General features: G+C 37.1%; 1 protein-coding gene across 7 annotated transcripts in view; it reads right to left on the bottom strand.

Moving 5' to 3' along the window:
* The window catches only part of CSGALNACT1 (chondroitin sulfate N-acetylgalactosaminyltransferase 1), a 455,619-nt gene that overhangs the window by 64,409 nt on the left and 376,615 nt on the right, over positions 1–14,595 (bottom strand). For all 7 annotated transcript variants that reach the window (XM_007476430.2, XM_056813639.1, XM_007476427.2 and 4 more), the window contains one exon: positions 6,583–6,799. In XM_007476430.2, coding sequence (XP_007476492.1) covers positions 6,583–6,799 — 217 coding nt within the window. The remainder of the gene's footprint in view (positions 1–6,582; positions 6,800–14,595) is intronic.

The raw sequence follows: 14,595 nt of genomic DNA, 5'->3' as shown, positions 1-14,595 counted from the left end.
TGGAGAGTGACAGTTGTCCTCAAAGGACTCTCTCTTTCCTGGCCCTCAGACTGGAAGGAGCGTTCTCTCCCTGTCTCGGGATAGAAATGCCTCCATTCCTGGATCTTTCCCAACTGTGTGCTCTACCTGGATTCCTGTGATTGTGTCACCAAACAAAAAGGATTTAAGGGAAATGGTTTGAACTATAAGGTTGGTCTTTAGGGTGCTAGCCCAAAGAGACAAGCCCAACCAGCTCTGAAGATCAGAAACTTTTCTTCCTCTTGCTGTCTACTGCTAAATACTTTGAACTTAAGAAAACTAGCATAGATTAGCTTAGACAGGAATAAAAGAAACCCTCCATCAGCCTGCAAGGCCTGGCCTCAGCTCAAAAGCTGAGAGAGACTCAAACCCAATCTAGGGAAATCCCAGTTCCCTCTTCACTGATATCTTCCCAATCCAAACTTGTTATTAAAATTCATCTGTATTTAAATAAACCACAGTCAAATAATAGAATTATCATTTCAGGGGAACATAGAGGGAACAGAACCTAAGGACAGCCATTCAACCATAAACAGTCCTTTTCAGACCCCTGCCAGGAGACCTTGGTCTGGGGGGAGGCTTGTCCCTCAGGGGGTTCTAGGCTTACCTGCTCTGGGGTATCCTCAACATCAATCAATAGAGAAGACAATCCATCAGGCTATCATGGTTGGTCCATTTCTCGGGAACTCCACTTTTCAAAGATAGCCTCTCAGCAGGGGATATCTCTCTCCTTTAACTCACTGACAGACATATTCCCTCTCTTCCTTCAACCCCTCCATTCCCTGTTACAAAACCTTCCTCATCCCCTGTCCCTCTTCAATCCTCTACAATTCCTTTAACTATTACAATGCACATATGTATATGCATATATGTATTTTGCATTCATGTATAGATGTATATGGGCATCAGTGGGTACATACGTATATCCATGTATAAGCATATATATGTGCATGTGTTCATTGTATAGGTACACCGTGTATGTAGATGCTTGTGTATATATATATGTAGATTTCTATGTACATAGAAAATATTGGGGATAGTCTCAGAGAAATGACACTAAGAGATGAGGAAGAAAGAAGTTTTAGGCATGAAGAACATTATATATGGAACAGTGTATATATGCATAGGCTATATAGATCACATTTATATGTGTAGATAAAAAGAAAGATAGTCAGATAGGCAGCGGATAGGAGATTAAACTTGGCTGGGCTCCTGTGGATACCTGTGATTTTGCAGGGTACTTTTGTTTGCCCTCATCTGTATTTCTGTACATTGTTCTTGGTATGCTATCTCTTCCTCAATGACTGTGAGCTCCCTGAGAGAGGGGCTTGATTTGTTTGGGGTTTTTGCCACTCCTTGCATCTCTAGGGTTTAGCACAGTGCACAGTACATAACAAGAGCTCAATAAATGTTTGTCTTCCCTCTGGAAGAAATGCCAACTTTTTAACATCAGCATTCTTCTAGTGATATAATATGGCTACCAATCATGGAATTCCAGAGTCTCTTAAGAATCCAATATTGGAGTTCATTTGAAAGGCAAAAGAAAGATAACTGGCCATGAGGAAAATTGTTTTGCTTGACTACACACGTGTATTAAGGGGGAGAGAGGGCTTTTGTTATCAATCGGGAAGGTAGAAGAGTGTAGAAGAGAGAGAGAGATGGTGGATTTTTGTTAATTAAAAAATATAAAATTTAAATAAAAGATAAATGGCTGACATGAGTAGCACAAGAAGCAGGGCAAAATGTATCTTTAAATTATTCTACAATATAACCAAAAAAAAAAATCAAAAGGCAATCATATAGCATGAACAAACATTAACCCGTGAACAACTCATGTACTGTGCTGGAACCCATGCAATGGGTAGCACCATGCTGGGTAGGCTCTTGTGAAGGTGGTGATGGATAGGAGTCATTCCTCCAACATTAGGAGATATCAATGAACCACTATGAGCACCACCCTGAAGTGGATATTAAGCTAATAAAGTAGTGAGAAAGGTAGAAATTAAAGGCAGAAGCAAAGGAGATTGCTAAAAGAAAGGGTATATAGAGATGATAAATAAAAGAGACCAAGACAGATACTTGGAGGGCATTAATATGCTGGAGGCAGAAGACTATGAACAGGAAAAGAAGACTAAGAAGAAATAGACAGAAAAGAGGAAAATCAGAACAAACAGTAGTGCCTTGAAGCCTAAGGAGAAAATGTCAAGAGAGAAGAGCATGGCCAACAATGTCAGATGTATCAGAAAGGATAAGCACAGTGCTCATGAAGAAAAGACCCCTAAAACTAGTTATTAAGAAGTTGCTATTGAGGGGCAGCTGGGTAGCTCAGTGGATTGAGAGCCAGGCCTTGAGACAGTAGGTCCTAGGTTCAAATCTGGCCTCCTAGCTGTGTGACCCTGAGCAAGTTACTTAACCCCCATTGCCTAGCCCTTATTGCTCTTATGGAAACAGTACACAGTATTGATTCTAAGACAAAAGGTAAGGGTTTTAAAAAAAAGAAGTTGCTATTAACTTTAAAGAGGGAAATTTGACTAAATCACCAGGAATGGAAATCAGATTGTTAGAGGTTTAAGAGTGAATGAGTGGTGAGGAATTGGAGGCAGTTAAATGTAGATAACTATACTATTGTAATTATTTTAACAACAAAGGTATAAAGATAGAACAATAGCTAAATCAAAGGAAGACTTTATTTAGGATTGGGGAGATGTGAGTATTTTTGTAGGCACAGGTGAAGTGACAGAAATATGACAGAGAATATGAAAGACAAATGATAAATGAAGCAATATCCCTGAGGACAGCAAAGGGAATGGGCTCAAGTCCAAATGGATAGATTAGCACAGGAAAAGACTACAACCCCATCCTCTGGGACTAAAGGGAAGGATAATTAAGATATTGAAAGGTTTTAGAAATAGAGAAGGGGAGATGAGATAGATCATGACAAAGTAGTAGATGAGGTCACACACCTCAAAGGGATAGAGATGGATGAAAAAAAAAGAGAATATCACTTAACTAAGGCTGGATCTACTTCACTTGTCAATACTGTTCCACTCAAGTGTCCCTGTTGTGAATTACTTATGTGTTGCATCATGGGTACCCATAGGAACCCAGGTAACCTAAATCACATAAGTGAGTACTCAGCCTCTCTTAAGCACAACTTCCTAGATCCCAAATATTTCCACGGCCTGGCTTGTTTTTAAAACCCAATTTTACTACCTTTGATCTTTAAGATTACTTGCAACTTCTTAACTCAGAGAATTTTATTTATTACTAGAGATGTGAAGAGGCACACTCAAGTCTCAAGGGAAACAAATGGCAGTTTTGACTGGCAACCATGAATTCAGTCATTTACAGGGTAGAAGTTCCTGCCTGGAAGACTGCCATTCCAAATAGAAGACACAAAGGAAAAACAAAGATATGTTAAACAGGGTCAGGGGAAGTTGAAGAAAAGAGTGTATCTAGTATTAGCCTTTAATTCTAGAAGAACAGCATAGACAACCACTGTCAGTTCTTGGGAGCACAAGAGGTGCTACAGAAACACTCCAATGATGTGTTATAAAATAATAACAATTGATAATATTATATTTAATTATACTGTTAGAAATATAACTGATAAACTATTAAATTAAATTTTTATGTTAAAAATGTTAAATTTTTATGGTTGGAACTGAATTATTAAATTGGTGATCATCAGGGATTTAATTTCTAAATCCCACAATGTAAAATGGAATTTATGGTACTTTATTTTTACAATAGAGGGAAGATATTAAGGAATAGAGAAAAGGGGAGAGCGAGAGGTAGAGTTCTGGTTCCTCTGAGCCAAGTAGAAATTCTAAGCCCCAGCCAGGGGAAGGGAGTCTCAAGATGATGGGCCTTTCTCTGAGGTTCACACCTCCAGAAAGGGCAAGGAAACTAAGTCAGCCTTTACACTCACCGTGGTGAACGTCTAAAAGGAAGCAGTATGAGGTCTCATGCACGAGCTCCTCCAGAGGTTCAGTTCCACAGTCAAGTGTCTTCACTCCAAGACTGAGTGTCTGTCTTCCAGTCTCTCCTCAAGTGTCTGTCTTCCAGGCTCTCCTCTGAGTGTCCTTTTTCTCTTGTGTCACCTCCCCCAAATTTTATGTCTACCAATCACAGCAGACACTCTTCTCCAGGACTGCCCATTCAATGTATGAAATGGGTGTCGCACCTTTTGTAGTTAGTTTACATCTATTTGAGGTTAATTAACACCTTTTTGTAGTTAAAATGGGTAGAGCTACTTTAAATACTGAGTTAACACTTTGGGGATTAAAATCTAAAAATTGACCAGGGATTACAATTTTATCTTCCCAATAAAGGAAGAGCTAAGTACCTTCATTGTTACAATCAGGGGAGAGCTAAATCCAATCTTCACAGTAGTATTATTGTAATAATAAATAAGAACCAATATTTATATACTGCTTGAAGGTTTGTATATATGTTATTTCATGGATCCTCAGAACAACCTCATAAAGAAGGTACTATTACTATTATCTCTATTTTACAGAAGTAAATAAATACTCAAGTATCCATAAAAGTAAAAATTAAAGACATGAAAGAAAATAAGATTGCTAAAAAGAAAGTGTATAGAGGAATGAACTGAATAAGAGGGCCAAAACCAGAAGTTTGGTGGAATATTATTATTTGGGAGACAGGAGGATGAATAAGGATACATAATTAAAACTAAAGAAATAGTCACATGAAAGGAAAATTCCAGGTACTAAAGTACTGCCTGATTGCTATTCCAGATTATATTATGTCAAAAGACCAAACTGCAGGCAATCTCAAAGGATCTTTAAACCATGGAATATGGAGAACTAACACCACAATAAAGGATGATGTCACCTGGAAAACAGGAGACTAAAGAGAAACCTGACCACTCTCTTCACATATTTAATGGGATATTATGTAGGAAAAAAAACACACGGATAGAATGTTTTATAATTTATCTTACAATAACTCTATAAGGCAAGAATCATAACGATATTTGCTCCCATTTTATAGCTGGGAAACCCAAGGACAAAAAAGGATGAGTAATTTGGACAGGATCACAAGGCTAGTGAGCACAAACACTGGTCTTGAACTCGGGTTTTATGACTTCCAGGCCAGTACTCTTTCCGTGATACTATATAGGGAAATAACTCTGGGTTTCTTTAGGTAAGAGAATATGACTACTGAGTGTTAATCATAAAGAAAATAAGTTTGGCCTCAAAATAAAAAAGAACTTTCTCACTGGACATGACTAGCAAAGGAAAAGGTGCCAAATGGGATAGAGAATTGCCTCCCACTGATGGTATTTAACCAAAGTCTGGATGACCAGCCAATGAGAATATTCTAAAAGTGATTCCTACATTTGGCCAAGTCTTAACAAGATAACCCCTGGGGTTTCTTCCAGTGCTAAGATATTGCACTTCTGGACCTAATGTTACCAAAGGCTGAAGTAATGGTAAAATCTTGGGAAAACAGAAAAGACTTTCTTTTTAGTTTGGGGTTAGCCACATGCTTTAAGTGCTAACATATGCTGCTCCTTAATGGTGTTAACTGAGGTCTAATTTCAAAGATAATCTAGTCCCAAACCTTCATTCCTGTGATTTCTGAAGAGTGGATGCTTTGTCCTCTTGTAGACCAAATCTACAAGCCCAGTAGGAATTAGGATGGACAGGTTAGGTCTGGGAGAACTTTAATATACATCAGCATAGAAAGTTCATGGCTATCCAATCTGACAATGACTACATTTAATATGACTACTATTTGATGGTTCTACAATTTAACATATTGCAGGCTTATAAAACCAATTTTAAAGCAAGAAAATGACATCAACTATGGCCAGGGTTCTGTATATGTAGGGTATGCTAATGAGTTTTAGTGTCTTATACATATTACCAGTCTCTTGAAAAAAATCTAAATTCTCAGCATAATTTTCTGAGTTCATGAAATAAACCTCACAAGATACACTGAATCATTGTTTATTTACAATAATATTCTATAGGGACATGGATTAGAAGTGAGAAAAGATATTAATTTGATCAAATTTTGCTCCTATTGTGGCAAGGATCAGCAGTAGAGGGGGATCCAGTCCTGGACACAAGAAGCAAGGCCAAATGGTTCTTTGCAAGCCCAATTCTTATTTGGATGCCTTCCAGTCCATTTTACCCTACATCTCTCTGCTTACTGAAAACTTGGTTCCTATTTTTAAGAAAATTTTGGTTACCTGGGAAGTGTTACAAACACACTTGCCTCCAATGATACAAAAAGTGCCAAACACAGCAGGCTCAAGACATCAAAACACCAGCAGGTATCATGTCAGCCATTTAACTCCTAGGTAAAACACAACCGTTCAACTTCATTTCTGCTGCTAAAAGTGCAGGATACTTCCTAGGAAATTACAATTTTGTTTAAGAGATGGTACATACAAGTTATGCTTTGTATGAAGAAAACAAACTTGGACACTAAAAGAAAGAAACCTTTGTATGTGAGGGGAGGTTGGGGAAATGACATCAACTTCCTAATGTATATCATTGAGAAACAAACATGTAGAAACCAACCAACCTGAAGTTCTGCATGAACTGTCGGAACTTGTCCACCCTCTTTGCCAGGGGCACGATAACGTTGATAAGTGTGTTGGCCATGTTGAGTTTTTCATTTTTTACTTTCATGATGGGGCCAAATGGTCGGAACAAGACAAGTCGTTTGAATTCATGTTTTTGGTCCCCTTTGAACGTGAGCTCGTACAAAGTCCCTTTATCCTTTTCTGTTCTGTAAATCCCTGTAAGAAGAACAGGATATGTGGGTTTTTTAATATAAATACCTGACTACTGATGCACTTTTGATAGCTGAGAATTAGTACAAAATCAATCTCTTTTGGGGTGGAGGATTCTTAAAATAAAAACAAAATTTTACATTAATTTCTCCATCCTGGCATTTTCCCTGGCTATCCCCCAATCTTGGAACTCTCTCCTTCCTCGTCTCTACTTCTTGGCCTCTCTGGCTTCCTTCATGTCTCAGCTAAAGAGGCACATTCTTAAAGAAGCCTTTCCTGGTTCTCCTTAATTTTAGTTTTTCTCCTCTGAGATTATAACTGGTTTATCCTGTACATAGCTTGCTTGTACCTGGTTGTTTGCATGTTGTCTCCTCCATTAGACTGTAAGCTCCTTGAGAGCAGCAACTGTCTTATACCCTTATTTGTAACCCCTGCATGTGCCTGGCACTTAATAAGTGCTTCATAAATATTTATTGACTGAACTGATTAAATAATTTTGATCTACAATGCTCCTAACTAAAAATATAAAAAGTACCAATTTATGGATAATCTTCAGAAGTAATAAATAGGAAGCAAGATATAATGAAAAGAGCAATGGATTTGAAGACAGAGGACCTAGGTTCAAATCCCATCTCTGTCACCTACTACATATGTCCTAAGGCAAATTGTCTAAGGTCTGGATCTCCTTATGTTTCCTTATGTAGAAAATAAGAAAGTTGGACTAAGTGGCCTGTGTGGTCTTTTCTGGCTCTAAATTTATGATCCTATGATTAAAATATTCATGATTGACTTGCCCTGTAACATCTGAAGAGAGTTTGGGTCTTCTATAAGGTTAGAAAAACTCTCACAGCTACTGCCATTTCTGACATGATAGGGCATGTTTAAGAGGGCTGACAAAAATAGGAAATGGTATTGTTTTTCATCCCTGGTGCTCAGTCTGATAAATGTGTCTAGTGATGCTGAAAACACAATAAGGCACAAATATTCTGCCTCATTCCCAAGAGCCTTCCTGATGCCAGGATTCTACTAGCTAACACTTCCCTCAAGACAAGGAATTTTTCTATCCACTCCTTACAGTCCATACTCCAATGCAAATACACTAGAGCAGCAGCAATGAGTCCAAGGCTAAGCAGAAATCCATGCACAATAATGGATGAATTATTGAATTATTAAACAATATGTTCCATAAGAACATATCCACAAGAGCCATGAAACATAAATTTTGTAACTACTCCAATATCCAAAACAAGTATCTTCACATAGCAAGAAATAGAAAAATTTCTTGAATTAAATTTGAGTGGATGGGCAATGATAACGGACAATGGAAAGTGGGCAGAATTACATAATTCCCATTTTGTGCCTGTTTTCTCTAGCCCAAAAATGGTTAATGGAGAACTGAAACCCAAGATAGTGGAAATAGTCAGAGAGCTCAATTACCTTCAAAGAGCTCAAATAAATAGGCCCAAAAGAGCTATAAGCCACATGCCAGTGTACTGAAAGAAGTTGAACCACAAAGTTGAAAAGGACCTCAGAGATCATCTATTCCAACTCAGAGCCAAGTAGAAATTCACTTAACAATATCGTCATCAAGTACTTTAAGGCTTGCTGAGCACTTTACATATATTTCCTTATTTGATGTTTACAATAACGCCATAAGGTAAGGGCTCTTACTATTCCTAGATTTTAAGAAAGGGCCCACGCCAGCCATATCTACTCCTTTAGTCCTGGGTCTCTTCCAGTAGCTTTGGGCTTCTCTATTCATCATGCTCCTGCATCCCTCCTCACTGTTCATCTTGCTTTTAAATGTTTCAACTCCCTTTAGAATAGAAGGTCCTTAAGGAGGGGGACTAAGTTTCTATTTGTTTCTATTCATATTCCCAGCACTTAGCCCAATGCCTGAAATATAGTAAGTTTTAAATAAATGCAGACTAGGAAAAAGACGATAGAAAGTTTAGTTGATTTGTCTGGGATCACAGAGCTTGTAAGTATCTGAGGTCACATTTGAACTCGGGCCTTTCTGAATCTAATATTCTGTCTGCAAACTGTCAGTGAGCCTCTATCTAAAGAACTTCTCTGATGGAAAGCCCTCTTCTCTAGGAGGTAGCCCTTTCACATGTGCAATGCTCAGATAGCTATGAGGTTTTTCTTTATTTCAATCTGAAATGTCTCTCTCTGCAATTTGTAAATATTAGTCCTAGTTCTCACCTCTGCAGCCGAAGAAAACAAATTGGATATTGCTTCTACATAATAGCCCTTCAGATCCTTGAAGATGATCATTGGTCTTTGCACTCTCCAAGCCACATTATCTTCAGACTAGATAAATATCACTAGTTCCTTCCAATTGATAATTGTACTACAGGGTTTCAGTCCTATCACCATCCTGGTCTATCCTCCTCTGCTGAGAGTACAGCTTTAAGGTCCTTACTAAACTATGTCACCTAATAATTATAGAAGTGCAAATTAAAATAACTGAGGTACCACCTCATACCCTCAAACTGGCTAAGATGACAGAAAAGGGAAATGACAAATGCTGGAAGGATCGTGGGAAAATATGCACACTAATGCACTGTTGGTGGAGCTGTGAACTAGTCCAAACATTCTAAAGAATAATTTGGAATTTGAAATAAAACTGCATACCCTTTGACTCAGCAATACAAGGAGTAGTTCTATATCTCAAAGAGATCAAATAAAAAGGAAAATGTTTTATATATGTACAAAAATATTTACAGAAATTATTTTTATGATGACAATTAATTAGTAATTAGGGGGATGTCCATCAATTGGGGAAAGACTGAACGAGTTATGGTATATGATTGCAGTGTAATATTACTGTGCTATAAGAAAAAATGAAGGGGATGGTTTCAGAAAATCTTGGGAAGGGGGCAGTTGGGTAACTCAGTGAATTGAGAGCCAGGCCTCAAGACAGGAAGTCCTAGGTTCAAATTTGATGTCAGATACTTCCCAGCTGTGTGACCCTGGGCAAGTCACTTGATACCCCATTGCCTAGCCCTTACCAGTCTTCTGCCTTGGAACCAATATACAGTATTGATTCCAAGATGGAAAGTAAGGGTTTAAAAAAAGAAAAAAAGAAAATCCTGGGAAGAGTTCTATGAATAGATGCAAAGGGATGTGAGCAGAACAAGGGAATAATTATTCAGCAATAACAATATAAAGATAAAAATTAATGAAAGATTGAATAAATCTGATCAACACAATGATCCACCAAAACTCCAAAGCACTCAATGATGAAAAATGTCATCACTTCCAGAAAGAGAATAGAGAATGTAGAGTATTTTTCCCTTTATTTTTCTTGTGTTTTTTTTTTCTTTCAGAACATGGCTAATACAGAAATGTTTCTCATGACTTCATATGTATAATAGGTATAATATTTTTTATCATTTCAGTGGGCAAGAGGCTATGATCCTCTCATAATCATGTTTGCTTGTTTCCATATTTAAATGTTTTCCTTTTGTTTAATTTATGAAGCTCTTATCTTAAACAGTCATGCAATCGAGCCAACCAAAAATAATATATTTTAACCAGCATCCTTAAAATTCAAAAATGTTGCTCTTAGGTCCATTTCCCCAGCTTACCAACACCAATTTCAACCCTCTGCCCAGGTGGCCTCCCATTCCTCAGTTAATCCAAGGGAAGATGAGTGAGTAGAACAAACTAGAAGTAAACTGAGAAAAATAGAAAAGTCTTTTTCTGGGTTCTTTCTTTTTTTTTTATTAAAACCCTTAATTTCTGTCTTGGAATTAATACTGTGTATAGGCAGAAGAGTGAGTGGTAAGGGCTAGGCAATGGGGGTCAAGTGACTTGCCCAGGGTCACACAGCTGGGAAGTGTCTGAGACCAGATCTGAACCAGGACCTCCCGTCTCTAAGCCTTGCTCTCAATCCACTGAGCTACACAGCTGCCCCCTGGGCTATTTCTTTATACTATGGAATCTTTGAAAGCAAAGGCTAGGTGTGCCAGTATGGAAGGGAAATGGCCACTTCCTATCACATCTCCTGATATGTTCCGTTTGGGTTGATGTGTTCTAGTGCTTGCTTCATTCAATAATCTACACCACTATAAAGATATCAACTGTACTAGTGATAAATTGCCAATTTAGATATGCAACATATTCTTCCCAGCTAATAAGAACAAGAAAATCCCAACCAAAACCATTGACAGCTCATCATCATTCTGAAAAGACAGACTTGCTCTTCACTCAGTCAAGTAGAAATCAGAAGATTTAAAGGAATTGAGACAAAAGATTTTTTTTAATCCAATGGCTTGTAGTGCTGCCCCTAAGAAATGAGAACACTGTAAACTCTAGAAATTGAGGAGGGATATGGCACATTTTAGGGGAAACATGCCCTTGTTCAATTCTTAGGAACTATTGCAAGAGAGTCATCATTTCTTTCATAAAAAGAAACAAGAAAGTTAAATCTTGACAGCAATGAAATGGTGAAACACATTTCATTTTAGTCTACTGAGCAGGAAACTGGAGCTCAAGGTGCCAGTGGCTTCAGTGAAGAGCTGGGAAGGATAGAGTTTGAAACTGAAATTAAGGAGCAGATGGGTAGCTCAGTGGATTGAGAGCCAAGTCTAGAGACAGGAGGTCCTAGGTTCAAATTTAGCCTCTGACACTTCCTAGTTGGGTAGCCCTGGGCAAGTCACTTAACACCCATTGCCTAGTCCTTATTGCTCTTCTGCCTTGGAGACAATACACAGTATTGATTCTAAGGTGGAAGGTAAGGGTTAAAAAAATGTTTTTAATAAAGCTGAAAATTAAATTAAATTCAAAAAATAATAAAACCTATGTGCTATGGCCAAGACTTGAATTGGAAAAATGGACTAATTGTCAAAGGTACAGTTAATAGCCAATATAATCAAAATTTGTTTTGTGATTTTAAAAAACTTTAAAATATGTATTAAATCTTGTGAACTCTGTGATTAAGTTGCGTAAAACAGGTAATTGCAGCAAAATTGGAACATTGTAAATTGTAAGTATATTGAAGGTAACAAAAAATTATAAGATTTATTGTATGTCAATGAATTTTATTAGTTTTAATAAATAAATGAAAGCGGGTAAGGAGAAAGAAAAAATTGTGTTACCTAGGACTAACCATGATACTAAAAACCTGGTCTGAATAGGCCAGGGCTTTGTGAAATTAATAAGTCTCGTTTTCTACAAATTAAGGTTGTGAGTAAGCTGCCATGTAAATATTAAAATATTATACAAAAAGGTAGCTGTTATCGCCATCATAATTTGTTTAATACGACCGATTTTGTTTTGAGGGCTGTCATCAGATCTGTGACTCATATGAAGCTTACTACAAAAGAAAATCTCTGGTCTCTTATATTAATTAATATGTCACCCATCCTTGTAATTAGATAAATGTTTTAAATCTAGGTGTATGACATTAAATGTATGACTATTAAATTTTACCACATTCGATTCAACTCATTCTAATCTATTGAGACCACTTGGATCGTGACTTTGTCATCCAATATAATGGCTATCCCCTTCAGGGTCAAAACCTCCATGAATTTGATAAGTATGCCATCTAAATCTTTAACCAAATCATAAATTGTTTTTTAAAATGCTAGATAAAACAGGACCAAGGAGAGAGCCTCAAGGTATTCTACTAGAGATCTTTAAATTGTCCCAAAGCGTTATAAAATCATGTATACTTTGACTCATTGTCATCATGTTCTTCATTCCTTTTCCCAACCTGTGTAAACCTAATGCCCTTTGAGTCACAACATCATTGTTAGAAGCAAGGTTAAAACAAGTTATGAGCACTGACTGAGCAAGGATATTGGTTTTCTCTTGAAGAGATGAATGAGAACATCATCTCTTTTTCTGGACATATTTTTAAAAGTCAAAAGGGTCCCTCAAAGTAACAATAAGGAGGAAATTTTCCCTCTGCATCTCATCCCTGCATATGTTAAATAGAACTCATGACTGAATTTCCTTGAGTGAGGGGTGCCAGTGAGCAGAGGCAGAGAAATGGAAATTTTTGCAAGGATTTCACACAAACAGCTGATGGGGGAAAAGATTAGCGTGATATAGAAGGTCAGAAATCCTCAAAATCTTAGGATATAGGCAGAGGATTAGACAAGAAATTAGTAGAAGTAAAGAGGCCAGAAACCAAGGAGTGTTACAATGGACTTAAGTTGAATTCTGCAATAAATGTAGTATGGAATTCTATACTGATTTAAGATTTACAAAGCATTTTTCTTGAATTTTTTAAAGTAGCAAATGTATTATTATGACTATTTTACAGATGAGTAATTTCATGACTCCTCATTAAATTATGTGAGTTGTTCAATGCAAATTAGTCACATTCTGGAGTCAGGAAGACCTGTGTCTAAATCTAGCCTCAGATACTTACTAGCTGTTTGACCATGGGCAAGTCATGTAACTTCTATTTCTCTCTGTTTCCTTATCTATAAAATGGAGATAATAATAGCTCCTACTTCCTAGGACTGTTGTGGTGATCAAAAAAGAGAGTAACTATAAAACACTTACCACAGTGCCTCACATGTAGTAAATTCTATATAAATATTAGCTATTATTATTATTAGAGCATAAGAGCTAGAAATTGAAGTTAGATACCTACTGACTATAGTACTTCTCCTACATTACCTTATCTCTCCAGCCCAGTGGTTTCTGCTTAATGAATCATGAACCCCTTGTGGGTTTGTGATAATGGGATTTGCTCTAAAAACATTTTTAATGGTACCTTAAGCAATAAATAATTGCTCAATTATATTACAAATACATTTTGCCTCTGTGAAAAGAAGCATATGCATGCTTAATGCATTACTGACTTATTCTGATAGTAATTCAAATTTATCATGATGATGTACTCAATGATTTTGGTATCCATGTAGTGATTACATCAAACTCTCTCCATTTCTGAGTAAGTCCAATATATATAATCTTACAGTTTCTCCACCTGTCATCAAATTGTTTCCAAACCATTACAAGGGTTCAGCATTCAAACAAAAACTGATTCCCAATACATGGTATAAATGTTTAAATCCTCATTTGCTTTCTATAGTGTACTAGTGTAGCTTCCTTGTTCTTCTTTGTTACCCTATAATTGTGCCTCATCAGTTGAGTAATCATGTGATCAAGATGTAATAAACACCTTAGTGTCTGCGTGGCACTTAATTCTCATCTATGGCTACAAGAAGGTATAACATGCAAAGCAGCCACACCCTGGTAAACCATCTTGGTAGAAGGGATAATCCAGCCTGGGGGTAACCAATGGGCCACAAACCCATCAGAGAACTGGAAAGGTATCTTCCTCAATTATGCAAAGACTTATCCTTGACAGAAAGGGAAAATTAGAAGAATTTTTTCCTATAGCCCATGAAGGCAGCTGAAGCAGGTGCTATGGAGCACTTGGTGCTTGATATCAAAGATGTTAAAGATGTCAAGGTAATTTGCTGCATCCCAGGTTATCCCCAGTTATTCTGAATTTTGTTTTGCCAATAGACTTTGATGACTAGAAAAGAGTGAGACTGATGACTTGTGTAACTCTACCTCACTTAAATCTTAATTCATGCACAAATCAGGATATCACCTGTAATGTCACTAGTCCTTTTCGAAAAAACAAAGGACAAACAAAAACACCTATCATTTAATACAATACACCTTAGCCTGGAAGGAGATAAGTAAATAATTTTATACTAACTAGCTATTCATTTTCATCACTTGGTTAAGTGGCTAATTTTTTTAAATGAATTTCCATCTCTCAGTGAGAAAGGTTGGCATCCAAATACATATTTGTGTGAGCA

Source organism: Monodelphis domestica, chromosome 1, assembly GCF_027887165.1.
Source record: "Monodelphis domestica isolate mMonDom1 chromosome 1, mMonDom1.pri, whole genome shotgun sequence".
Lineage (NCBI taxonomy): Eukaryota > Metazoa > Chordata > Mammalia > Didelphimorphia > Didelphidae > Monodelphis > Monodelphis domestica.
The sequence above is the reverse complement of the archived record's forward strand: the minus strand, read 5'-3'. Positions and strand labels throughout refer to the sequence as shown.